This window comes from Pteronotus mesoamericanus, unplaced genomic scaffold (genome assembly GCF_021234165.1).
Source record: "Pteronotus mesoamericanus isolate MK-2021 breed Mesoamerican mustached bat unplaced genomic scaffold, CSHL_Meso_final contig_27, whole genome shotgun sequence".
In the NCBI taxonomy this organism is placed as follows: Eukaryota; Metazoa; Chordata; class Mammalia; order Chiroptera; family Mormoopidae; genus Pteronotus; species Pteronotus mesoamericanus.
The window spans coordinates 13,249,559-13,275,700 of record NW_026555115.1 but is presented as its reverse complement, the minus strand read 5'-3'; the positions used below and the strand labels follow the sequence as shown (position 1 = coordinate 13,275,700).

Below are 26,142 nucleotides of genomic sequence, written 5' to 3'. Positions count from 1 at the left end.
AGGAAAGATTTACCTGTGATTTATGATCCATGCTCCAGAGAGGGTTTTACTGCTGACACTTGGCTGTGGAAATCAGCTTTTGTGATGTTAAATCAGTCATTGAGCATTTGGAGAGGCAGAATGTGCTCTGCTGATTTTAGGGGTAAGACTCCAAAACATGACTCAGATTCTGACTCCTAGGAACTTGTAATCACATTGGGGAGATAAGACTTACAGAGATGAGTTGTTTATTAACAGTACAAGGCAGTAAATAATACAAACTAAGTGCATACATCAAAACAGTAGATGTTACATGATTTTTGAAGGGGGAATCACTATGTGCTGGTCTGGTCAAGAAAAATCTGCTTCATTTGTCTAATGGCTTATTCACTTATTTATTCAATCTTTTAGCACTTTTTATATGCCCTTTACTATACTAGGAGATTGTGATAGAATGTCAAAAATACATGCTTCTTATTTTTGTAGTTTAGGAAAGGAAGCATTAGGACAAAAACTGGATACTGGAGGATAGGGAGAGGTATTTGGATAGTGGAAGAACTGAAAGGGCCATATAAGGTGGAGAGAGTCTGGGAGCTGAAGTTAAATGCATTCGATTGGAGAATATTGAATACACTGGCCTCACCAGATTAGTGAATTTGTGTAGGAGTATTGGGAAATAAGACTGAGAGTACAGGTGGAGATTTGATTACAGAAAGCATAGATTGTAAAGATAAGCAATGTGAGTTTGATTCTCTAGGGTCTATGACCACTGGAGGGATATTTTCTGTGACATAGTTCAACCTATAAAGATGCCCCACAGCAGAAAGAGGTCAGAGGCTGGTAATGAGGGACCCATCACAAAAAATTCACATCTGCACTGACAAGGGATAGAATAAAAGTTGGAGAGCAAATTTAAGAAATGTGTAAATTCCACCCAAAGCAATTTATAGATTCAGCACAATCCCTATTAAAATACCAATGACATATTTCACTGACATAGAACAAACATTAAAGAAATGTATAAATTAAATGTAATATATGTAAAGAAGGCTTAATATAATTTTATAATTGATGGACAAGTGATATACAAGAAAAACAACTCAAAATTGAAATTGTAGCTTAATGGTACTAATAATTGTGATATGCTTTTTTATGATTTAATTGACATTTTAAGGCTATCTTATTCAATTATTTATACAACTCCATTTTGTTCTCTCAAAAAGTGAAACTACCTTTGAAATATGAAGTAAATATATCTACGACAGGATATGAAAAAAAAGAGCTGCATTGGGTTTTCTGTGGAAGATAAAGCCTGGGAACTTCCACATCAATCTAGGCAATTCTGTCTCTATAGAAGAGAAAGCAGATACAAAAAGATTAAGAAGTTTGTCTCAATTGCTAGAATTTAGAAGTGTCAGGGCCTTGAGCCAGAGGCAATGGGTGAATAAGGCATCAAAGAAATGTATTTCAAGTTATTTCCAAGGTTGGAAGTTGAATCTTCAGGGACTTTGTTCTGGCCTGGGTTGCAGCTTTGCCTGTCCATGTATAGTGTAATAACTAATGCTTAGAAGTCCTGGGACAGCCACTCAGTCCCCAAGGATCTGTCTTCAAACCATAAAGAGAAACACTGAAATAAGATGAAGGTTGAGATGAAAAGATCTATTAGGAATTTGACTGAGAGAGAAGGCTCTGCAACATCAAATTTATTCTTTTAACCCAGTGGTTCCAAACCAAGGGGATGTCTCCATTCCCACCCATTCCACCCTCCTGTTATCCCACTCCCCAATCAGATAAATTTTGGTAAATTTTGGTAACATTTTTTGGTGATGGTGATGGAGACCTGTTACTATCATATAGTAATTCAAGGATTCTGATAAATATTCTATGCCTCTTGGGACTCCCCACCACCAGCAAAAATTTATCTGGTCCAAAATACCCAGGGCCAGTGTTAAGAAACTTTGCTTTAAGGGAAAACCTTATTAATGTAAGAGTTTAGTACTTCAGAATAGTATTTAACTACTCTGAGTATCAGTTTTATCAAATATGAGCTATGAATTGTTGTAAAGGTCTCATTAGAAAAAGTATGAAAAAGAGAGTCCTGCTGGTGTAGCTCAGTGGATTGACAGCTGGCCTGTGAACCAAAGGGTTGTTCTTTCAATTCCCAATACAGGGCACATGCCTGGGTTGCAGGCCTAGTCCCCCATAGGGGGTGTGCGAGATGCAACCATACATTGATGTTTCTCTCCCTCTCTTTCTCTCTACCTTCCCCTCTCTAAAAATAAATAAATAAAATCTTTAAAATAATAATAATAATATAAAAAAGACAAGCATTCAATAACATTATTTACCTAGAAAAATTAAATCAGTGTAGTTACAATTAGGTGGAAATCCAATGTCAGACCAAAGTAGACATTGGGAAACAAATTTGAATCATACTTAAATTTTTCTTAGAATCTAGACAGTCCACAAAATGACATGTGCAAAGCTTGAACTCAGTGTTGCAAAAGAAAGTTGCCTTGTGAGAATGTAAACTGAGGCAGCCACTTTGGAAACCCTCTGGCAGTTCCATAAAAGACTACGGAACAAACATATGACTCAGCAATTCTACTCCTAGATACACACTTAAAAGAACTGAAAGCAGGTGCATGTAGAAATGTGTACACAAACACTCATAGCATCATTGTCCAAAATATCTACAAAGTGGAAACAACTAAAATGTCCGTCAACTGGTTCAGAATACTATTTAACCTATCCAAGTATTAGTTTTATCAAATATGTGAATTGTTGTAAGCAAATGTGGCATATCCACACAATGGAAAATCATACTGCCATAAAAATATACTGATTCATGCTACAATATAGAACAATATAGAGAACCCTGAAAACATTATGCTAAGCAAAAGAATCCAGTAACAAGAGGAAATATAATGTATAGTTTCACTTATATGAAATATACAGAATAGGCAAATCTATGGAGACAGAAAGTAGATCACTGGACGACTAGAGCTGGAGGTGGGGGAATGATAGCTACATGTTATAACATTTCTTTTTGAGGTTACAAAATGTTTTAAAATTAATTGTCGTGATGGTTGCTTAACTCTGTGAATATACTAATAATGATTAAATTGTACATTTAAAATAACAAATTGCATGGTATATGAATTTTATCTCAAAAAAGCTGTCAAGAAAGAAAGAAAGAAAGAAAGAAAGAAAGAAAGAAAGAAAGAAAGAAAGAAAGAAAGAAAGAAAGAAATTTAACAGCAGAAAATACAACTTCGCAGAGGTTATTGCTCATCAAAGTAATTCCTAGAGCAGGGCAGGACTTCCTTTGGAGGTGTGGAGTGAAGGAGCTGAGCCTGGTTGCCCGACATCTTTATTTGAATTTTGGCTCTGTATCTGAGTAGCCATCTGACCCTGGGAAGCTTCTCTGACTTTCTGTTTTAGCTTCTCTAACATGAGGACAATAAAATTTGGTCTCCAAGACTACTGTGAGAATTAAGAATTATATATTTAAAATGCCTTGCACATTATAGATATTTGATACTGGTTGTGTGTACTATTAGCTATTTTTATAATTGGGCTGTGTTTCAAAAGGTCATTTGCAAGTTCAGTTGCAACAGTGAAAACTGTCTTTTTTTTTTAAGTCTTGGTTTGGTTCCTGAGCAAGCACAGAGAAGCCTATTTATCTCATTCTGTAAGGGACCTTTTATACAAATACCTTACGATGAATTCTGGGACCTGGGAGCTTCTGCTTTATGCAATGAGAGCAAGAACTGGAAAAGAATGAAAACTTTCCTTTCCTTATCTCAGATTAAACAGTTTGTTAGTTTTAAAAGTAATTATACATTTTTACATTTTTTAAAGAAACTTTGAAAATTCTAGTAGTTTGTATAAGAAAAAACAATAATAACCTTTGATTCTATCATTCAATGTCATTCCAATATTTTTCTTTGTAGTAATTTTTTAACGAAATGGGAACCATACTTATTGCCTAGGCTATTTAGCCAGTTTTCATTTATCAGGCTATCACTAGCATTCTTGGACATTATGATTTTTAATGACTACACTACATTCCATAATATTAAATACAGTATACTTAATATAACTAATCTATTATTATTGGAAATTTTGGTAGTCGCAAAATATTACCGTGATAAATGATGATATCATGAACTCCACCATAAATCTTGGCTATAGCTCTGTTACTATTTTAGGATTAATTCTTCAGAAAAACAATAATTATGGGAAATGATGCATGGCATTTTTCAGGTTTTTGATACTTACTGTTATATTGCCTTCCAGAAAGAACATACAAGCTTATGCTACCACCAGCAATGTACCAAATTGCCTGCTTCCCCATATGTCCACTAAGTATAATTGGTTTTTATATTTTGCCAGTATGAGAGATGAAAAATATTATCTGATATCAGTTTAAACCTTAAAAGTTTTATGTTTGTCATCATCCAACAGCCTTTCTGGAACCGAAGTCCCACCTTTTAAGCCTCACTAAATCATTTGAGTGCTTAGCACCATAAAGTGGCCCTAAGTACCCTGCTCTTTCACCCCCAGAGGATATGCCCCATGAAGACATTTCTAGACTCAGCAGTACTGCTTTCTTGTTCTCCCCAGTGAAAACTTCTTTTTTTTTTTTTCAGAACTATTTCTTTCAGGGAGGTTTTGCGAGAAAAAACAACCTGATGGAATTGATTTTCCCTAATTTGTGAATAATTAATAGCACTTAAACCTGTACCTTCAAAAGAGTGTTCTTAAAAACTAAACCTGAGAACCTCTAGAAGTGTTATTGGGGTGATTAACAGAATAAAGTGGAAAGGAGTATAAGTTAAAAGAGCAGGAAATATGCCATTTTGCTTGCCTTGGAATCTATTTTCAGGTCAGTTCTTCTAAGCTAGTCTTGTTTTTTTTCCCTAGTTCTTTCCTTCCTCTTCTTAAACCTCTAATAGAGTAGTTCTCAATCCCCAGCTACACAATTGAATCTCTGGGGATCTTTGAAACTTCGAAGGCCTGGGGCCACCCCAGCAGTCTGCATTAATTAGCTTTCTTTTCAGAAGCTCCCCAGGTGATCCTTTTGTGTGGTCAGCATCAAGAACTCCTGTTACCATAATTCTCCTCTAAAGAGCTAAGATTTCACACTGCCTCCCCCTGCAGTCCAAGTAGACAAAGAGCATAAGAAATCAAGTCAGATGAAAAACCAGACCAAGAAGAAAGAAAGGAAAGAAAGCAATAAAGCAAGGAAGGAAGGAAGAAAGAGGGAGGGGGGAGGGAGAAATGAAGGGAGGAAGAAAACAACTAAGTAAACCCTCATTAAGTGGTGATTTTAAAGACAAACCTGGAGTGGAAGGGAAGTCCAATCAAGAAGTCTGCGTAGGTAAAGAGGATACTCAAATCCTTTCTCAACCACATCAAAATTACAACTAAACTACAGAACAGCCACCATTCAATACTGCCTGAAATCTAGTTGAACAGAAACACTACAATAAAGATAATTTTTTAAAAAGCCACATTGAAGCTAGTAGGAGGGGCAAAGATGAGAAATGGGCTGTTTCCACACCCATATGTGGTGTTTAAAAATTGAGAGGGGTATCTCAGCTACAGAGGTCCCCTCTAAGGAGTGAGGAATCTCCCTGCACCAGGCCCCCCATCCTAGGGTTCCCGTACCAGGAAAATAAGTTTCCATAACTTCTGTCTGTAAAAACCAGCAAGGATCATGGCTGGGTGAGATACAGGTTTTCTTGAGTCCCAGGTGTTCCTCTCAAAGGGCCCATGAATGAACTTACACAGACTTTCTCTCAGCTCCAGTGCTGGGGCAACAGCTTGAAAGGCACCAGCTATATATTGGGGGGTGGGACGACTGAATTGTCTGACATCAGGGCTGAAAGCTCAAGGGGAAGCTTTCTCACAGACAGAACTGCCGGCAGAAGATACTGTTCTTTTTCTGAGTCTTCCCCAACAGAGCTGGCAGGCAGGTACCACATATGAGTCTCCATCAACCTGGCTCACACTCTTTGCCCTGCCCTGATTTTTCCCTGAGTCCTCATCCCACCCAGCTTGAAGGCTCACCTAAGCTGTTTCCAGTGATTTTTTCCATATGAATGGCCTGTTTTGGTTAATGCTTTAGGCTTTCCTAAAATCTCTCAAGCAAGTAACATCTGTCCTCAGAATGGCCCTTACCTCCCTCACTAAGTGGCGCTATGGCCAGCGCTAGTGGCGGCTGGCCTTAATTTAGCAGCTTTGCCTCTGCTGGACACCTAGAAGCCCAGCACAGGTAGCATCCATCTGCAGATCACTTTATAACTCATGCTGCGTGGCCCCAAGAAAAACACAGATGATGGCAACCTTGGCCTATACTTCCCAGAGGGCCTCATAGCCAGAATACCCAGTTAACAGCTTCAAACCATGTCAAAGCACCACCCAACCACCTCCATAAGTGACACACTCAAGGGGTAGACAAAGTAGGCACCAGAGCCCCACTGAATTAAGTCCTGCTCAGTGGGGTGACCTTCCATGGTCATGGAAACTAGTCCTAGTGGCCAGTCGGCCTGGGGATAAATCTCTCCCATTTATGTGCCAATACGAATCAAGGCTCAACTACAACAGAAGGGTTTAGACAATCCACAGAGCAGCATAACTGGAGTGCTCAGCTTGAATGATTGGGGAAGCTGTACCACTGGACTCTACAGAAAACCTACAATATAAGGCTACTCTACTAAGCCCAAGAGATATAGAAGCTTTACCTAATACATAAAAAACAAACACAGTATGACTACTAAAATGAGGAAACAAAGTTACATGTCCCAAATGAAAGAACAGAACAAAGCTCCAGAAAAAGAACTAAAGAAAATGAAGACAAGCAATCTACTAGATGTACAGTTCATTATGCTGGTCATAAGGATGTGCAATGAAATTAGGAGAAGAATAGATTAATTTAGTGAGGGTTCCAACAAAGAGGCAGGTAACAAAAATGGAAATAGAAAACATAAAAAAGAACCAGACCAAAATAAAGGATACACTAATTGAAATGAAATGAATTTTGCATGACAGGGAATTGACAGTGGAGTAGATGAAGCCAAGAATTAAATTAGAGGCTTAGAAGATCAGGAAGCCAAAAACACCCAATTAGAATAGCAAAAAGAAAAAAAAAAGAATCCAAAAATTTAGAATATAATAAAGAGCCTCTTGGTCAACTTTAAGCACACAAATATTCGCAACATGAGGGATCCAGAAAGAGAAGAGAGAACACAAGGAATTGAAATCCTCTGTGAAAAAATGATGGAAAATGTCCCTAAAATAGTAAAGGAAATAGACATACAAGTCCAGAAAGCACAGAGTTCCAAACAAAATCAACCCTAAGAGGCCCACACCAGGACACATCATAATTAAAATGCAAAAGGTAAAACAAAAAGAGAATCTTAAAAACAGCAAGAGCAAAGCAGTTAGTTACCTACAAGGAAGCTCCCTTAAGACTGTACACTGATTTTTTAACAGAAACTTTGCAGGCCAGAAGTGATTGTCAAGAAATATTCAAAGTGATGAAAAGCAAAGACCTATATCCAAGATGATCTACACAGCAAAGCTATCATTTAAAATTGAAGGATATCTAAAGAGCTTCCCAAAGAATAAAAAGCTAAAGGACTTTATCACCACCAAACCAGTATTACCAGAAATGTTAAAGAGTCTTCTTTAAGAAGGTAAAAAAACATAAAACGAGAATAATAAAAGGGAAATAAATACATATCTATCAAGAACTGAATCTAAAAAAAATTAAAGAAATGAAAAAGCGGAACAGAAACAAACTAATAACTACAGAGAACATATTGATGGTTGCCAGATGGAAGAGTGCTTGGGAGTATGAGTGAAAAAGTTTAAGGGATTAAGAAGTAAAAATTGGTAGTTACAGAACAGTCATGGTGATATAAAGTACAGCATAGAGAATATTGAGAATATAGTCCATAATATTGTAATAACTATGTATGATGTCAGATAAGTACTAAATTTATTGGAATGATCACTTACTAAATTATATAATGACTAATCACTGAGTTGTACACCTGAAAGTAATATAATAGTTTATATCAACTGTAATTGGAAAAAAAATTTAAGTCAGGAAAAAAAAGACAAAATGCATAGTGATGTGGGGAAAGGAAGAGACTCAGAATAGAATATCAGCTGATGTGCTGGCCTTGTCAACTCACTGAGAGGAACTCTGCTCTTCAGCCTGTTTCATCTGTAAGGAAACTAGAGAATACATCTTTAATTAGACTGACCCTCCCTGTGGCCACTGTGTTTACTTTCCTCCCTACTGTACCTGATGCCAGCAGTATGGTAGGCCTTTAGGGACTATTCTCACCCTCTTTGTTGAACTCCTTTCTGATGCCCAACTTAAAAAATCTGTACTCGGTTTTCAAAGGCAGTCTCATATGTTATGCAGATGAATTTAAAGTACTATGCAAATGAAATTAAAGAATAGATGACCTGCAGCTGGCTATGTCCTCTGATGTCACTGACAGAAGTCAATTGTTCATCCCCAGGAAACACCTGACAGAGTTCCTGCCTCATTAGCAGAATTCCTGTGGTTAGGACACAAACCCTGGTCTTTGAGAGAAGGTAGAGCAACCAGGATGTGCAGCCTCTGGGTTCTCCACTTTACCCAATCAGACCAGGCATTCAGGGCTGCAGGAAAGACTGCCTGCTAGAGAGCTGGCTGCAAATGCAGGAGGGGCCTTTCTGTATGCTCTTCTGAGCAGGTTGGGCAGATCTGCCCATGGCCATGCAGTTGGGCCCACAGCCTTCTGTTGTGTTTTCCCTGGGCAGCTTCTACAGATGTCTGAGGGTTCAGGGGCACAGCACATTAGTAGCTGTTCTGAGGAGGCCTACAGACCTCTGCTCTGATTTTGAATGCATTCTTCACAGCCAATACCTCAGGGACGCTCCAGAAGGCTTGACCAGGTCTGATCTCTTCTACCTCCAGTATTAGCTCTTAATCTATCTGTTACTGTCCATTTTCACTGTTGTTATTTTGACTGAGTCTCTCATCTTCTGTCCCATGATGATGTGCAAGCAATTGGTCCCACTAGTTGTGCTTCTAGCCTTGTTTCCTCTGAGCTCCTATCTATCATCTGCCACCAGAGTCTTTGAATGCACACCTCCAGCCAGGTCATTCCCATGTTGAAGACATCTCATGGACTCCCATGTTCTAAAACAGTGAGTTTCATCCCTGGCTGCATATTAGATAGACACGCTCAGGAGCCTTTTGGAAAATAGATATGCATAGGGACCCTCCTCAAAGATTATAATAGAATTGACGGGTAAAATACCCTGCAGAATCATGTATTAAAAGATACATGGTTTGTTGAACCCTCTTCCTTAGCTTGACATCTGAGGCCCCTGAAAGGGTAGATCCTCTTCCCAAGTGCCTTGCTATTGTCCTCTCCTGTTTTTTAGTACTCTAGGCCTTTGCTTCTTTGTATAAGCCCTCTGTACCCTAGAACTCTTGCTCTAAGAGTAGTAAACTATTGCTCATTTTCTAAAACATTTCTCAACTGTTACCACCTCTCTTGTGAAGACTTTTCAGGATCCTCATATTGAGTTGGTTACATCTTCCTTTATTCTTCTCTGCCCCCTCCCACTTACTGTTACTCTTAGAATTGTTTGCCTGCTTCACTGTCTATCCCACAAGCCTGACATACTCCAAAGACAAGATTTTCATCCACTTTACCTATGTCTCTTCACTTAACTACATCTACCCTAAGATGGAGACCATGTGATGTTAATGTCCATATTCACCAGTGCAGGGGCAATCTTGTAGTTGCTGTTCTGTCCATATGTTTTAGCAAACACTGTCTTCTTATGATGTGATGTAAACTGATCTCTGCATTGCTGTGTTAGCTTGTATAATTCTCACAATAGCCTGTAAGTATAACCATTGTCCCTATTTTGCAGGAGAGGAAATTGAGGCAAAGAAAAGGAAGACAATTCAACACATAGCTGGGTAGAATACATGCTAGTGAGTATAGAAATGTGTGGCTCTCTGCTCTTATTATACACAAATCTTTATGACTGTTTCTTTCACTGAGCCCTTTGCAGCAACAGAGCCTTCACAGATGCTAAGCTTTTGGAGGAAATTGTTGATATTCTCATGACCAAATTCCAATACAGTAAGGTAGGCCAGCAATGTAGTGTGCACCAAAGATGTCTGGGCCAAAAGAACATGAGACAAAAGAACTTTTAATAAATACCCACTATACCCTCAATTGCCCTAGGGACTTTCCTGCCTAATCACAACTTATGCCCTTAACAATGACGCAGAGTAGAAATAATATTATAGATAATAAAACTGAAGTTCAGCAAATGGAGGTCTCTTAGCCAGTGTCACATAAGGAATTAAGGGAAGGTTGGAATTAACTAGTCTTTTATCTCTTTCTAAGAGGAATCTGCCTCCTCCTGGTATACCATTGGACTCTAGCTTTCCTCTTTTACTTTTTTCCTTTAAAAATAGTTTGTTTTTACTAAAAGGCATATAAACCATTAATAGAAAACTGTAGAAAATCAAAAATTCTCTGTAATCTGACCACCCAGAGAAAAAAAAACCCTGGGAACATTTTGAGAGGTTTTCCTTTTCAGTATTTTGCTTTGTATTTATATTGCAAGAGGTGAATTAATCTGTCCTGTGCCTTTGATTACAGTTTACATATGCATCTGTGCTTTCCCCTTTTGCTGTTAAGCAAATGCCCAAAGTTGTTCAGACACTTAGACCACAGTGTGGTGATGGCCAGAGGGAAGGGAGGCAAGGGAGGGAGGGAAGTAGCAAAAAGAGGAAAAATGGGGACATCTGTAATAGTGTAAATAAAAAGTAAAAAATGACTAGAATTAAGAGCTAAAAAAGGAAAAGTGACTCTTGTGAAGCAGCTGAGGGTTTGGTTTAAGTAAAATGGGTAAAGACCACTCTGAGATACACTGAGACCATAGCAGGGAAAGAAAGTGAACTCTACCCTCCCCAGCTCTCCCAGATCAATCATTTCTACACCTGCCCTTCCTGTTTCTTTTGCAGGCAGCTACTTGAATGATGGCTTGTGGCATTCTGTCAGCATCAATGCCAGAAGGAACCGCATCACTCTTACCCTGGATAATGATGCAGCATCCCCTGCTCAGGACACCACCCAAATACAGATTTATTCTGGAAATAGCTACTACTTTGGAGGTAAATTACTTAGTTTTGAGGTTGGAAATAAAGGAGGGAGAGAGAATGCAGTGGACATTTATTTTTCTATGGTGATTCTTTCTTTGTCAATTAGACCATTCTTCCAACACACACAGGCACACACCTCCACCAAACACACCCAGACACAAGCAGCCATCCGTGAGCTCAAAATAATGGGAAGCAAACTCTCTCACAGCCATGCAGATATAAGTTATCTAGGTCAGAGCTGAGGAAAAACTTTAGCTATAAGAACCGGTGTTACATAATATGTCCAAAAGAGATTTTTATAGCTATGCCAAGCTCTATGATCACATTTGAAAGAGAAACTCAGCTGAAAAGTTGGAGAAAGTATCAATAGTCAGCAGTGCCTGAAAGAGGAAATATCTAGGTAAGAGGGAGTGGCCAGCACACTCAGTCGTCTAGGCCACTCCTCTGGCATTTTGTTGCCTCCATTCCCACATTCCTGGAGGCCGTGCCCATGAGTGGGGCAACTAAAAATGGGGAAGGCCCATGAATGCTTAGTTCTGTATGGAGCAGCCAGTAAAAACCCGCCCTCTCCAACCATGGGTGAGTCCTGGAAGCCTTTCCTACTCTAAAACACAGGGTAAACTTCTAAAGGTGAAAACCTTATGACTGGGCACCTAATGAATTTTTATAAATGCGTATATATTTGTATTTAGTCTTTTTCAAGATATCTCTTTCATTAAGAAAATTAGTACTTAATTTCTTGGTCATTTATTTTTATTTTAGAAAGAAATCTCTAAAGAGTAATTAATCTCAATATCTGTTTGACGGTGAGCAAGACACTTATAGCATCTGAACCTCCATACTGAGGTCACAGAATTATTGGGAGAGTTCTGTGATATCAAGGTTTATATGTATACCACAGGGTCTCCTAACTAGCAAGGAATGTACAAACTGGCTTCAAACTGTAAAAATTGGCATGGACTGGGGTTGGTCTACAGTTACCAATCCTTTTTCCATTAAGATACTGAAGATAAGTTGTGTAAAATTATAAAGTACAGTCTCCAATAGGATTTACAAATCAGTTCTCTCAGACCAGTGACATACGGTTAAGCTTTGAAATACAAGAGGAACTTTTCACAGATGCAGTATACATATCAGGGTGTCCTGAGAGGGAAACACTGGGGAGCAATCTATTTGTGGTTTGATTTTAGGGTTTTAGGAAGAGACTCTGTCCTTCACTTTAAATCTTCTCCATGTGTGCATGTTAACAAATTTCTTTAAGAAGAGAATGCTTCCATTCCCTGTAAATATTTTGTCTTAGCTCATTTAATTCATGAAGTAACTTGGTGAGGTAGGTAATTGTAGCCCCATTTCACAGAGAGTAAGACTGGCTTTTGCTTAGATGAAATAATTTGTGTGAATAATAGAACCAGGATTTAACTCCAAATGTGTTCTGCACAGCCCACTCGTGAGAGCAAAAGAATGCCAACTAATATAGAACAAAAATTGTGAAAAGAGTGTCTTGGGGCCCTAATGATATATTCCCAAAACTAGTAATTTTGCATCACATGTAATGCTTCCAACAGGGAGAGAAAAGCAATCTTGTACTTATTTCTATTAAAAAAGCAAACAAACAAGGAGTATAATTATGGCATGTAAGCACCTAAATGCCTCCAAGGACAAATGGCCCCTCCCCAAGATGAAGAAATATCCTCTGAGAAGTGGTTCTTAGGGCACTAGGCTCAGAAGGTGAGGATTTATGTGTGATTTGAACAGTGTTTCAAAAAAATCCCCATGCATAGACTGTAAACTTAAGGAAGGTGAAAAATGAGTTTGAGTAATAATAGTCAACTTAACATAAATTCTCTCTATAGCTTCAATTAGAAATTGAAACATTTCTCTTCATTTTATAGTGTGTGTGCTTGTGAGCTGTTAACCAGCTGCTAGGCCTTAGCTGAGCAGTGACTGTCTATTAGAAATGACTGAAATAATTCCCAATTATTGATGGGTTATTGCTATGTTTTCAAGCTTTCATTCACATATTTTCTGAACTTATTAAAACAATTAGGAGGGAGTTTATAAAGAGATCTAGCACTGATATACCTATTTGCTTTCTACCTGTCTTAATGAACAGATATACCTAGGTTGAATACTATGATAATATGCATGATACTTTTTTTTAAAAGAACACCTCTTAAAAAAATATGGTGTTAAATTTTCACGTGTGATACTACAGCCCTATGATGGTGTGCACTTAAACCCTTAGTGTCTTTAGTGTCTGGATTTGGTCTGTACATCACTTCCAAATTCCAGTTACATTTGTATATGTACTTTTGTCAGGAACTAAGCCTATTAATGCTAACAACTAACCAGATAGTTAGCCTGCTGTCATTCTTATTCAAAGCATAATTTCCTTTGAAAGTGTAATTCAGGATTGAATTGTGCACTTAGAAGTATGTTTCAAGACACAGCCAACAACATCAAGTAGTTACAACAGGCTGTGCTCTTGGGATGAGTGAAGGGTCCCAAGCAGAGGAATGGCACATAGTTTACCAAGAGAAAAAATGAAGATCAAGATACATGTTATAAAATTCATATTCCCTTTAACAGATTTGTTTTTTGTTTTGTACAGTAATTGAGTATGCCCTCTTTTGAACCAATTCTGTTCCCTTTCTGAAAATGCTAGGATTTACAACTAAACTGTGTACACTGCTGTGAATGAAAAAGAACCACAATAATTAGACCTCAAGGTCTTCCATCGATAGCTCACCAAAGCAATGACTGATCATTTCATCATTCTTCTTAATTTTTTCTCTGTCCCACAGGATGCCCTGACAATCTCACCGCTTCCCAATGTTTAAATCCTATTAAAGCTTTCCAAGGCTGCATGAGACTCATCTTTATTGATAACCAGCCCAAGGACCTCATTTCAGTTCAGCAAGGTTCCCTGGGGAATTTTAGTGATTTACACATTGATCTGTGTAGCATCAAAGACAGGTAATTATTGTCTCTTCTTCTCTCTTCTCCCAACCCCCACCTTTCCATTCTCACTGTTCTAAATATGCATTTCTTTAAGCAAAATTCTAATCCACTGACATTAGCCACATTAGACATAATTAAGTTGCCTAATGGAAAATACTTCTGAAAGGATTTCAGACGCAGAGAAAAATGGTTTAAATTAGTTGAATCTCTATGTTGACTTGCAGTAAGTGGGTTATGCAAATTGAATCAAACTACAAATTTGTGAAAGAATTAAATTTTCATGCATAACACCATTTGATTACTTTGAAGTTAAGAATAAAGCAAAAAGGAGGAAGGAATCACTTTTCTTCTCAACCATTTCATTCTTTGCTACAATGGGTGTGCTCTCACAAGGAATAAGCATAAGGCCATCTGGGATCCTATAGTAGAAGCTTGGGCAGTGCTTAGATGTACATAGACAGTCCAGGGTGACTATCCTTTGCTGTCACTACCCTTGAACCATTTCTTCTTTGGCCCAGAAGAGATCAGACCTTGGACAGAGAAAACCAGCATGTTCATTCTGCAAACTGAAAACCTTGAAAAAGCTCAGTTTCTCTCTTTTTTTATCGTGGGATCTGTCTCCTTTTATGTTGGAAGTTTCTAGATTCAAAGACACACTGCAGAAAAATTTTAAAAAGTATTGATTCTGAATTTTCAGCAAAGTTTATCATGTTCCCCATGTCTCTTCTCAAGTGATTACCTCCTTCATATCTTTGATTTTGCCCTCCCTGCTTAAAACACTATTTATTAAATGGGTGAATAATATCTGTTAGGTTCAAGCCTCTGTGTTGGCAAAACAGGGCCTTAACTCAACGTTCATTAGGGAATAAATTAGTCATTACAATAAAGTGCAATAAATTACCAGGAAATGTACCTTTATTTGTATTAGATTTGGCAGTGGCAACTTAGCCTGGCCTAATGAAAATGAGGTCAATAAGATTTTCAAGAAGTGGTGCTGAGTGGAATTTTACAGACCAGAGACCTGGATGAGGGGTGAAGAGTGTGAGTGAAGGATGAGTTGGCAGGATGAAGCATGTTGAGGTATAGAAATAAGAAATATCATACTTGAAGTATTACATCAATTCAAGACACTTATTTTTCATTTTAAAATCTGTAATATTTAGGTACATTTTACAGTTTTTTAAAAAATCATGTTTATTCTATTACAGTTGTCTCAGTGTTTCCCCTTTTGTCCCCCTCCACCCATCCCACTCCAACCCCCTGCTCCCACAGTCAGTTCCCACCTTGTTATACATGTCCTTGGGTCATTCATAGATGTTCTTTTTCTAGTCTTTTCCCCTTCTTTCGACCATGGTCCTCTTTCCCCATCACCTCTTGTCACTTTCAGTCTGCTCCATGCCTGTGGTTTATTTTAGTTTATTTTGTTGAATAGATTCCACTATAGGTGAGAGCATATGGTATTTGTCTTTGCCCGACTCACTTATTTCACTTAGCATAATGTTTTCCAGTTCCTTCATGTTATAACAAAAGGTAGGAATTATTTCTTTCTTTTCTTTCTTTAAATACAGATTTTATTTATTTATTTATTTTAAATGTCAAAATCCATTATAAAATATTAAAAAAATTAAATCCATTATAAAGTCTCAGCAATTAAAACAACATGACACCGGCACAGAAATAATCAATTAGATCAATGAAATATAATGAGCATTATAAAAACAAACATATATATCAGTCCAGCAGTGAAATATATCATGAAATTGATATTTTGAATCAATGGAGAAAATAAAGCTTATTCAACGAATAAGGTGCATGGACCACTATTACTTGAAAAAAAAATATAGAGGGTCCTATTTCACACATTATACAAGAAATATTCAGGTGAATTAAAAATCAATATGTAAAATCTAAGGAGTTTTAGGAGAAAATACAAACTAATATTTTTCTTACCCTGAAGTAAAATATTCAAACCCAGGAACTATAGAGTAAAATATTGACAATATGACTATATTAAACATTTAAAACTATATAGTAATATACATATAAAAAAAGTTAAAGGACAAGTAATAGAATGGGAAAATATTGGCCACACATCGAAATCTAAAAAAGAGTTAATAGTTGTTTTTGTTGTTGTTGTTTTGTTTTGTTTTTTTAGGGAAAAAATTCTACAAACTTTTAATCGATAAATGGATAAAGAATACAAGAAGTCATTAAAACCTTTTTAAAAATAATAGAAATAAGCAAAAATATACAAAAACAAATTTAGTTTCAACAAATAATAAAGAAACAATTAAAATAACACATCATTGTCACAATCAGTTTAATATGTATTAAAAAATATTGGTAATATCAAGTATTGAAACCTGTGAAAGGAACTAGGTATTCATAGACTCTTTTTCTTCTTCTTCCTAAAGCAGTCCCTTTAGCATATTTTGCAGTGCTCGTTTGGTGGATGTATATTATTTTAGCCTTCTTTTGTCTGGGAAACTCCTTATTTCCCTTCCATTTTAATTGAGAGCCTTGCTGGATAGAGCAGTCTTGGTTTCAGGCCTTTGCTTTTCATGACTTGGAATATTTCTTGCCATTCCCTTCTGGCTTGTAGTGTTTCTTTTGAGAAGTCAGCTTCTAGCTGTACCAGGACTCCCTTATATGTTACTACCTCTTTCTCCCTTGCTTCCTTTAGGATTCTTTGTTTGACTTTGATATTTGCCATTTTAACTATGATGTATCTTGGAGTGAGCCTCTTTGGGTTCCTCTTAAATAGGATCCTCTGTGTTTCCTGAATTTGTGTTATTTTTTCTCTCCTCCAGTTAGGGAAGTTTTCCATCATTACTTTTTCAAACAGGTCCTCTATCTCTTCCTCCCTCTTCTTCTTCTTGTATCCCTATTATACGGATATTATCATATTTCAGGTTGTCCCACATTTTCCTCAATGCCTCTTCATTCTTTTTGAGTCTTTTTTCATTTTTTTGCTCTTTCTGGCAGTTTTTTTCTACATTGTCCTCCAGCTTGCTGATTCAGTCCTTGGCTTCATCTAGCCTGCTTTTGACTCCTTCTACTGTGTTTTTCAGTTCAGAAATTGTGTTCTTCATTTCCTCTTGTCTCTTATTGATAGTCTCTATGTCCTTTTCATGCTGATATATTTTGCAGTAAGTTCCTCATAGTTCCCCTGTAGTTTTTGATAATTCTCTTTGAGCTCACTGACCTTCCTTATAACCATTGTTTTGAACTCAATATCTGATAGTTTACTTGCCTCTATTTCATTTAGTTCTCTTTCTGGGGATTTCTCCTTTCCCTTCTACTGGAGGGTGTTTCTTTTTCTTCCCATTATTTGTGAGACTCTTCTTTTTTGCTTCTGGTTCTTAAATTGATCTGTCTTGACTTTCTGACTTTGTGGAACTTCTATGGTAGGAGACCACTGTTTTTACTTTCTGGATCTGCCTCTGATGTCAGATGTTGACACTCTCTGACCTTAGGCAGTCTGTTCAAGACTTCCAGGAATCTACTGCCTGTGTCTGTCTCCTTCAGCTGTTAACCTAGTCAATCTGCACTCTGCAGGTTGGCTTAGACAGCACAGAGTGGAGCGGAGTCCCTCCTGGGGGCAGGGGTATCGGGTCTTCTCATGCTGTTCCTGCTCAGGGGAGTGGTCTGCCTGGACCAGATGGTTGTTGCCATTGAGGGATGAGTCAGCACCTGGATCCTGCCAGCTACTCTCTCAGTTCTCTCCCCCAAAGCCTCCTTCCCCAGTCTCTCCTCAGGTGCCTCTAGCCCACTCAGTCCCTGCCTTTCATGGAGACCAGGGTAAGTGGCTGCAAATAAAAATTTATATATTGGGCCTTTAAACAGCTCTTTGCATCTGCAGCCGCCTGTCTCTGGCAGAGAGCAACCCTGCTGCTTTTCGCAGCCGGTTGTTATCTGTGTACTCTTTGGGCTCTGGTGTTGTAGACTGGAGATCCTGGCCCATGGATTAGACCCCACTCTTTTCAGGGGGATCCAATTGGCTGATTCAGTGTCCTTCTGGTGCTGCTGCCCATGGGCTCCCCACCCACCTTCTCAAGTCTCTACTGTACTCCTTACCAGTTAGGTTGTGCTAAAGCTGATTCTTCTGTCTGAGGTTAAAAGGTTTCTATCTTGCTATTGTTCAGTTGTTTGTTCCAGGTGGTTTCTTCACAGCTTAGTTGTAATTTGAGGTTGGTCCTGGGAGGAGGTCAGTGTTACTTCCACTCACTCCTCCACCATCTTGATTTTCTCCTACAGTTGATTGTGATAGTTTAATTAGCAACATTTACCTATCTTGTTGGCATATAAAATAGCAGTATGTCTTATAATAAATAGTGTCTTATATTTAACATAATTCTGATTAGGAGGTTTTTAGGTTATTGTGGTGAAGCATATGGCAAGAATATGGTTGGAGGTGTGGATCAGTATTAAGATGAGAACTTCAAGTGCCCATGAAATTTGTCTTCATGCTCTAGACAAGAATCAGAAAGGAAGACAGCCAGATCTGCCTATTGAAAGAGTACTCAGGAAATAGGAAGAAAGATGGATTGAAGGAGAACCATCTCAGAGCTGGAGGTAACTGCCCAGGCAAGCAGAACAATGAGAAATAGTAGGGCTCTCTAGTGAGCTGCACAAAGTCAGGTATGCAAATCCCAGTTTCCTCTAATGCTCAGAGTAACCAGTGTAATTTGGCAGAACGTTATGAAGGTGTTTCTCTCTTAATACCCTAACATGTGAGGTCTGCATCAACTCACATAGACTTCCTGGCTCTTCTAGTTTCTCTTTTTCCTAAGTGACCATCCGGACATCTGGGTAATATAATGTGTGCTGCTTTAGAATTTGCTAGTTTAGAAACCTGACAATGAAAGATACTACACAGACTGGTTGCTGGCCCCTAGTCTGTTGATGAAGAAGGCAAAGCATCCAACTTCATCAGCCAGCATAGCCTTTGTAAAATGGAGATCAACAGAGGAAACGTTTATCAGTAGGAAGCTCCTACCATACCTTAATTTCTAATCAAGGAAGCTCTCATTTAGCTGACATGAAAGTCATTGCCATCTGTACTGTATCATTACTTTTGTGTAATTGTATTCTGTGTAATTATATTACATACAATTATATTTTGCTTAATTGTATGATAATAAGGGATTGTGCTTAGTTTTGTGGGTAACTGGTTTGTTTTTCTTCTTTTACTAGACAGCTTCTTTAATATGAGGGAAAACCATGATAAAAGGCTTTGCTTAATTAATTATTTCTTGAACTTACATTTAACCTTTGTTAGAAGAGGACAGAAGTTTAAAAAACAGTGGTTTCTGAGTTTTGTGTTTTATTTTTAAGGTGTTAATTACTGTAAATCCAATTTGAGGGCAAGTGCAGAGTCTTTGCCTTCGAGGAGTTTGCCATTTGAGGATGGGACGGGTGGGGTGGCGGAGATGGGGGTGGAAAAGAATCTGACTGTGGTTTTTCTTATCTGTGTTCTTGTTAGGAAAATTTAAGGAGGATAGACTTTGGTCTGGCCTAAAAGTCTCTTATCTCCCATACCAGTCTCCTTTCTGCCCCTTCTTCATATGCTATGTATGGAGACCCAGGACTCCTGCCTGACCTCACAGTAGCTGACCTGCCCACCCCTCCCTCTTCTCCCTCAGAGTCCTATGACTTGGCTGTGCAGATGGATCCAGGCCTCCCAGCTCCCCTTTCTGCTGGCCACCTTATACACACCTAAAGGCTTCTGGTGCTAGTCACTGTGGGAAAACCAGGTAGGAGAAACCCAAAGTAGCATTCACAGAAGAGGCACACATGATTTGAAATTTTAAAAGATTTCTTCGGTTGGGGTCCTTTAAGCATATTACCTTTGGGATGGTGCTTAGGTCTGCTGGCCAGCCTGTGCAAGTTTACAAACCATCCCTGGGGCAATGCTTTGAGTAAAAGCAGGATAGGTCCCTTCCCAGGGACTAAGGATCCAAACTAACAAGTTGCATTGGAATGCTTGGCAAGTGCAAATCTTCTGGTCTCACGCTAGAAGGAACGTAGAGTGACTGGCCTGATGACAGTTATGGCAGCAGGACAAGTGCTTGCTTTAGGAAGCTCCCTCTGCAGAACTGCCCAGTATCTGACAGTCCAAGGATGGGTTGGAGAAAAGAAGCAGGGCACTCTGATAGGAATCACAGTTGGGGCCAAAGTGAAACACCCCCAACATTTAGTTTTCACTATTTTTCTAAAGCTCTCGAATACAATGTGCAGCCACTTTCCTCTGCAGGCAGAATCTCCAATGTCATGTTTTTACACCCTAAGTCCCTGTTCTCCAGAAGTTCTACTTATCTCTTGCACACCTTGACCTTGAAGTAGACAAGGCATGGTAATCTAAATGATAATAGAGCTAAGTAACCTCAAAAAATACTTTATTCCTTCAACAACTGTTTATCTCAGCCTTGATGATTGAGCTTCACAGATGGGCAGTGAGTGAATGTCTGAGACAGCCTTGTATACACACTAAAGTAGGATAAGATGTGATGAGAGCTTACAAGCTGTGGGTGTGCAATGCATAAATATCCCAGGTTTTAAAGGTTAACTAAGATGCGGAGTTGTATGCCAACTTTCTCATGGTCACAGGATTACAGTTGCTGTCCGGAGGTGAACAATGCCAGTGTCCTCTTTCTTCTACCATCTACCCAAAAGACACTAACCTGGCAATTTTAGCCATTGTATGCCTATGGCTTTAAGTGTGTAAGCCTATCTTCTACCCAACCATACAAAAGTTTTTAGGGGTATGCAATATATTAAATTTGCTGTAAATTTTAGGTGCTTCTAATGAGATTCCATTTCTTAAAAAAAATATTTAAAGTGATGTGTGATGCCAGGGAGGGACTAAAAAAAATAAGCATGGCATAGTCCCAATGGCCCATCAAGGATGCCTTTTACTAGGACTTTTCTTGAAGGATATGACAAATCAATTCCAGGAACATGGTCAGTCTTGCAAGATTCATGGCAGAAGAAAAAAATCACCAAATGCTGTCTAAGAATTTGAATAGGAGGCAGGATCCAAGGTTTGGAGAAGCCAAGGGATGCTGATGAGCGAACTGTCTGAGATGAGGGAAGGTGGACGTCACACCTGAGGAAATTCATTAACTCCAGTGTGTGTGGAAACAAAGTCTGTTTAATACCCAGTCCATTACTTATAAGCTTGAGACATGACGCATGTTATTTAACTATTTAATCTATGTTTTCTCTATTGCAAAACCAAGATCATAAAACCTACATTTGCACTGATCATGGACATGTAAGATTTGGGGATTCAGTTGCATATCTAATAAACAGATACACAGTAAACAGTGCTGTGTTAATGCCCAGAGCCAAAAGTTTGCTAACTCTCTGCTTCCCATGGAGAGAAGAGAAGCCCAAGTCGCCCTTTGAAGCTCCTCCAGCCCCCACCATGACCAAGTGATCCCCAGAAATTTCTGGGGTGGATCCCCATAGACATACCTTACATGTGCTCTCTAATCAGTCTGCTCTGTGGCTCACTTGGGCTTTGATTCCGACTTGTTCAGAGGAGCGGCCCCTCTGGAAGACCAATTACTACTCATTAGGAAAATGTCCATCAATTTTGTGCCAAGGCTATGGTCATTAGATTCTCTTAAAGCATCGGTCTCAGGGCCTGGATAGGGTGAAGAAAGCATGTGGTGTGCCTGGGGCATACAATTTAAGGCAGTCCTAATTTCCAGATTCATGTGTGTGTAGACTCTGAATTTACATGGATTGAGGAGTGAATACCTTCTTAAATTTTGCAGGTCAATTGTAGCATGTCTGTATCAGAATCATCAGTAGGGAGTGTTAAAATCCCATTTGCTGGGTACCACCCTTAGAGTTTCTGATATTACTATGAAGTCCAATGAAATTTGTATTTATACCAAATTTCCAGATGCTGCAGGTGCTGCTGTGCTGGTCTGGAGACTGGACTTTGAGAATCACTGACATAAAGCTTCTAATCCTGGAGGCTGTGGGATTACATAGATCCTGTACAAAAGGGGTACAGGTGTAGGGGAGAGGGATGGCTTTGGGCCCAGCTGAGACCCCAAGCAGCTATTCTCCTGATCAGAGTCTCACTGGGCTCTGAGAAGTTCCAGCAGCTCTGTCTCAGTACCACTCTACAAAGAGGTGTTGAATTCAGTCCAAAGAACACTGGACAGTTAACTGAATTCCATCTTCCTCTAGACATTCCTGGTTTTGTCACTTAACTCCTCCCCTTCCCACTACAAAGAAAACTTTTCTGTGAATAGAAATAAACAAAAATCCTCAGAGGTGCCTGAGTAAAGAGATGTTTTGATCGGAAGGGAATATAATCTTAGAACAGCTGCAGCTGCCAGCAAATATGACTTGCTTTTCGTTATTTTGAGGGGAGTTGACTTGTTTCACCCACTGAAAGTCTCAGCTGCATCTTTCCCTCTAGACAAGCCTCACAACCTGTGTGTGAGGGTGGTTCCATTATAATGTGAGTGACCTCACCCACAAAAAAAATATTGATTCATACCTTTATAAAGATTGGTAGAGGCTGAGTTCCTTTGTGTTTTCTGGCACTAAGGTTTCTCTGACCACCAGTCTCATTTCTTGGGTCCTTTCCTCAGAGTAATGACACTGGGGAAAGTCCTTAGAGATCATCCAGGTCTGGTTTTGCATGGAAGAAAATGGAAGTCTTGCAATGTGGCAAAGCCAGGCTTGGAACAGTGTCTCTGCTCCTGTTACATTCTGTAGTGACCATTTGCCTTTTTTCCCCCCTAAAATTAAACAATTTGCTTGTATCAGTTAAGTGAATGACATGTGTACCACTGCATTAAATGCCTTTCAGCAAAAGAAGTTGTGTGTGTGTGTGTGTGTATGTGTGTAGCTTTTCATTCTATAATCTCTACCCATTCACTTAACACTCATTCTTTTAAGGGAAGCATCTGTTAATCTCTGTGGTCAAGATTCAGATCTTCTTGATTCAGAGTTGGGGTGTTGTAAACAGTGAGGGGAAAAAAAACATTATGTTGTATGACCTGTCATAAATAGACTCATGCTAAAAACTCATTCTGTGTGTGGGAGTTCATTAAAAACAGTACTTTATATAAAGAAATGACATTGAAGGATAATGCATCTATTTTAGTTCTCTAAAATTGAAAACCATTACATTGGGTGCCAAAAAAGGGCAATGCTCACACAATCTGAGATTCTAACTCCAGAGTGAGAAATGTTACAATATGGTCTTCTCTCCTAACTCATGGGATAGGGCCAAAATCAAAACAAGAGCACTTCTGCTGTTTTTATTTATTATTTTTAGTCTACTTCATGCAGGAAAGGAAATGTTATATTTTATATAACAGTTACTGTACAAACATTCTCTCAATATTATTTCATTTAATTTCACCATGGTCCTGCAAAATCCTCAAAATGGTTCTAAAGCTGGGCCTTTAGAACAGTCATACCAGCATCACTTACTTGTTAGAAATGTATATTCTTTAATTTTTCACTTTAAAATCATGTTTATGCTGTTACAGTTGTCTCAATTTTTCCCCCCTTGCCCTCCTCTACTCATCCCACCGCGTTGCTCTCTCCCACAGTAAATTCCCACTCTGTTGTCCATGTCCATGGTTCCTTCATACATGTTCTTTGTTTAGTCCCTTCTCCTTCCTTCCATCATTGTCTTCCTTCCCCATCCCCTCTGGTCACTTTCAGTCTGCTCCATGTTTCTGTGTCTGTGGCTTATTCTGTTTGTTAGTTTATTTTGTTGAATAGAGTCCACTTATAGGTGAGATCACATGGTATTTGTCTTTCACTTACTGGTTTATATTCTGATGGCACATAGCTGCTGGGTCAGAACATTGTGGAAGGCAAGCCATCTGAATTTTAACAAGTTTCCAGGTGATTCTGATTCACACTCAACTTGAAAGCCATTTGTATTTTAAGACCAGTGATGTTCACAGAAGTTCAGTAAGCTCCTAAGGTTACATGGTTAGTGTTTGGTGGGGTCAGGTTCATTCAGAAATTGCTGATTCCTCTGCCCATATAAATGTGGATGACCTATTGACTAACGGCCAGAGAGAGAGAGGAGAGATGGATTGTGTCTTGCAGCCTGTCAAGGCTGGCAGGTTCCTGGATTTGGGCATATGGAAGAAAATGTGCAGAGTTGTGGGGATGCTTGACAAGCCTTTATTCAAGGGTGGGTGATCCACACATGCTGCATGTCCTCCTGCGTGTTGCTGTATGTCCTCTGCCCCACATTCCATGTTCCTGCTTCATTGCCCAACTATCTGTGCAACTTGTCAGGGGCGGTACTTCATTGGCAGCCACAGCACCATGCACATTTCTGCCCACTGGCTACTCTGAAGTATTTGAGTATTAAACCAGATAGTGTCTGCTTGACTGCCTTCACCTTTCATGGGGACAGCAACTGAAGGGGGGCGGTGCTCAGAATATCCCCACAAAGAGACTAAGGAGGTCCCCACATGGGGTGCAGGATACAGTCATAAATGGGGGACACCTAAACAGTATACTGACAGGGGGACAGTGGCCTTTCCAGTCCCCACTGAGCCCCTGTAGAGGGGTTTCTTGGCCCTTTCACCCATTTTAATTTTCAAAGGATATTTCTTCCCTCTTCTTGGAAAATTGGCACAGCTATATGGTCCTCCAGACACACAGGCCAGACTTCTTAGGTTATAACCCCTGGTTTTTGACAGATAATTTAGGCCTGCACTGGGCGCTAGTGCGTAGGCACCAGGAGCTCACACTTGCACGGCACTGGTGTCTGGACACCCATACTTGCAGCAGGCTCTGTCTCCTCCCTCTGCTACACTGTCTCCTCTGCTAGTGCACTCAGGCCCTGGCAGCAGTCTCTGGTGTGTCTCCTGCATTAACCTAGCTCCCATCCAGGGAGGGCGCCAGCTGCTGTCACTGCTGCTGATGCATCCCCTTGGGTCACCCTGCGGCCATCTCTACCTTTTTCTGGGGCTGTGCTGACTGGCGTCACTCTCACCTGCTATTGTAGTGGCAGTGCCACAGCCTCCTCTGATCCACGGGCCAGGAGCCCACTGCAGTCTGGGTGGCTCTCTGGCTCCCTCTCCTCCACCATGGCCTTCACGGCTCCAGCCACAGCCATGGGTTCCACTCATCAGAACCCCTGGACCTCCTGCTCCACTGTCGCTGACTCTCCCTATCAGCAAGCTTTCCAGGTACTGGTGCTTGCTTTATCTTCTCCTGCCAGCTCCAGCATACTTTCTTGCAGCCACTGGGGTCACACTGCCAGCTGCAGCAGCTCCCACTGCTTGCAGCCTCCTGGAAGCATAGCTTGGCTCTGCACCTGGCCTTGGCACTCAGATGCAGCAGTGCGAGCCACTCCCCAACAGGGGGAGGCCCCCCTCTGTTAGCATGCTGGGAGCAGAGCTTTCTGTCTGGCCACAGTCCTCAGGCCCATTTGCTCTAGGCAACTTTATTCCAAGTCTGTGGGGAGGGAAAGGGGGCCCCAGGCTGCCCAGATCCAAACTCCCCCTAGGTGCCATTGGATGCTGCGATTTCATTTTCTATATTATTACTGGGTAGGCCGCAGGGACCTCAGCTCTGTTTCCCCCTACCTTTTTTCCTGAATTGTGAATTGGGGAGGGGAATTACTGCAGCACTGCTTGGAGGCTTTTTGCCAGGGCGCAATTTCAAGCATTCAAGGCTTTCTTTCTGCTTCTGTGCTCCCATAACTTCTCCATTCCATGAAGTGCAGTTTTTTTCTTCCTTAGCCTTCAGGGCTTCTGCTCTTTCTCTGGGCTCTCAGAACTTTGCTGCATCATGAAGTGCAGTCTCTGTCTCAGCTTGCAAAGCTGAAAGATATACCCAGCCCACCGCCCAAATGGCCACACTGGCACTGGCTTTTCGGGAATCTCCCCCACCATCCATAGGGCCTTCTTTATCTGGGTGTGCCACTAACATTGGGCCAGTCCTGTTGGGGGAGGTCAAGCGGCCAGGAGCCCGGCCACCAAATACTA

General features: G+C 39.8%; 1 protein-coding gene across 2 annotated transcripts in view; it reads left to right on the top strand.

The window, feature by feature from the left end:
* CNTNAP5 (contactin associated protein family member 5) overlaps positions 1-26,142 on the top strand; it is a 1,056,232-nt gene that overhangs the window by 603,514 nt on the left and 426,576 nt on the right. For both annotated transcript variants that reach the window (XM_054575031.1, XM_054575030.1), the window contains exons 9-10: positions 11,045-11,194; positions 13,987-14,158. In XM_054575031.1, coding sequence (XP_054431006.1) covers positions 11,045-11,194; positions 13,987-14,158 — 322 coding nt within the window. The remainder of the gene's footprint in view (positions 1-11,044; positions 11,195-13,986; positions 14,159-26,142) is intronic.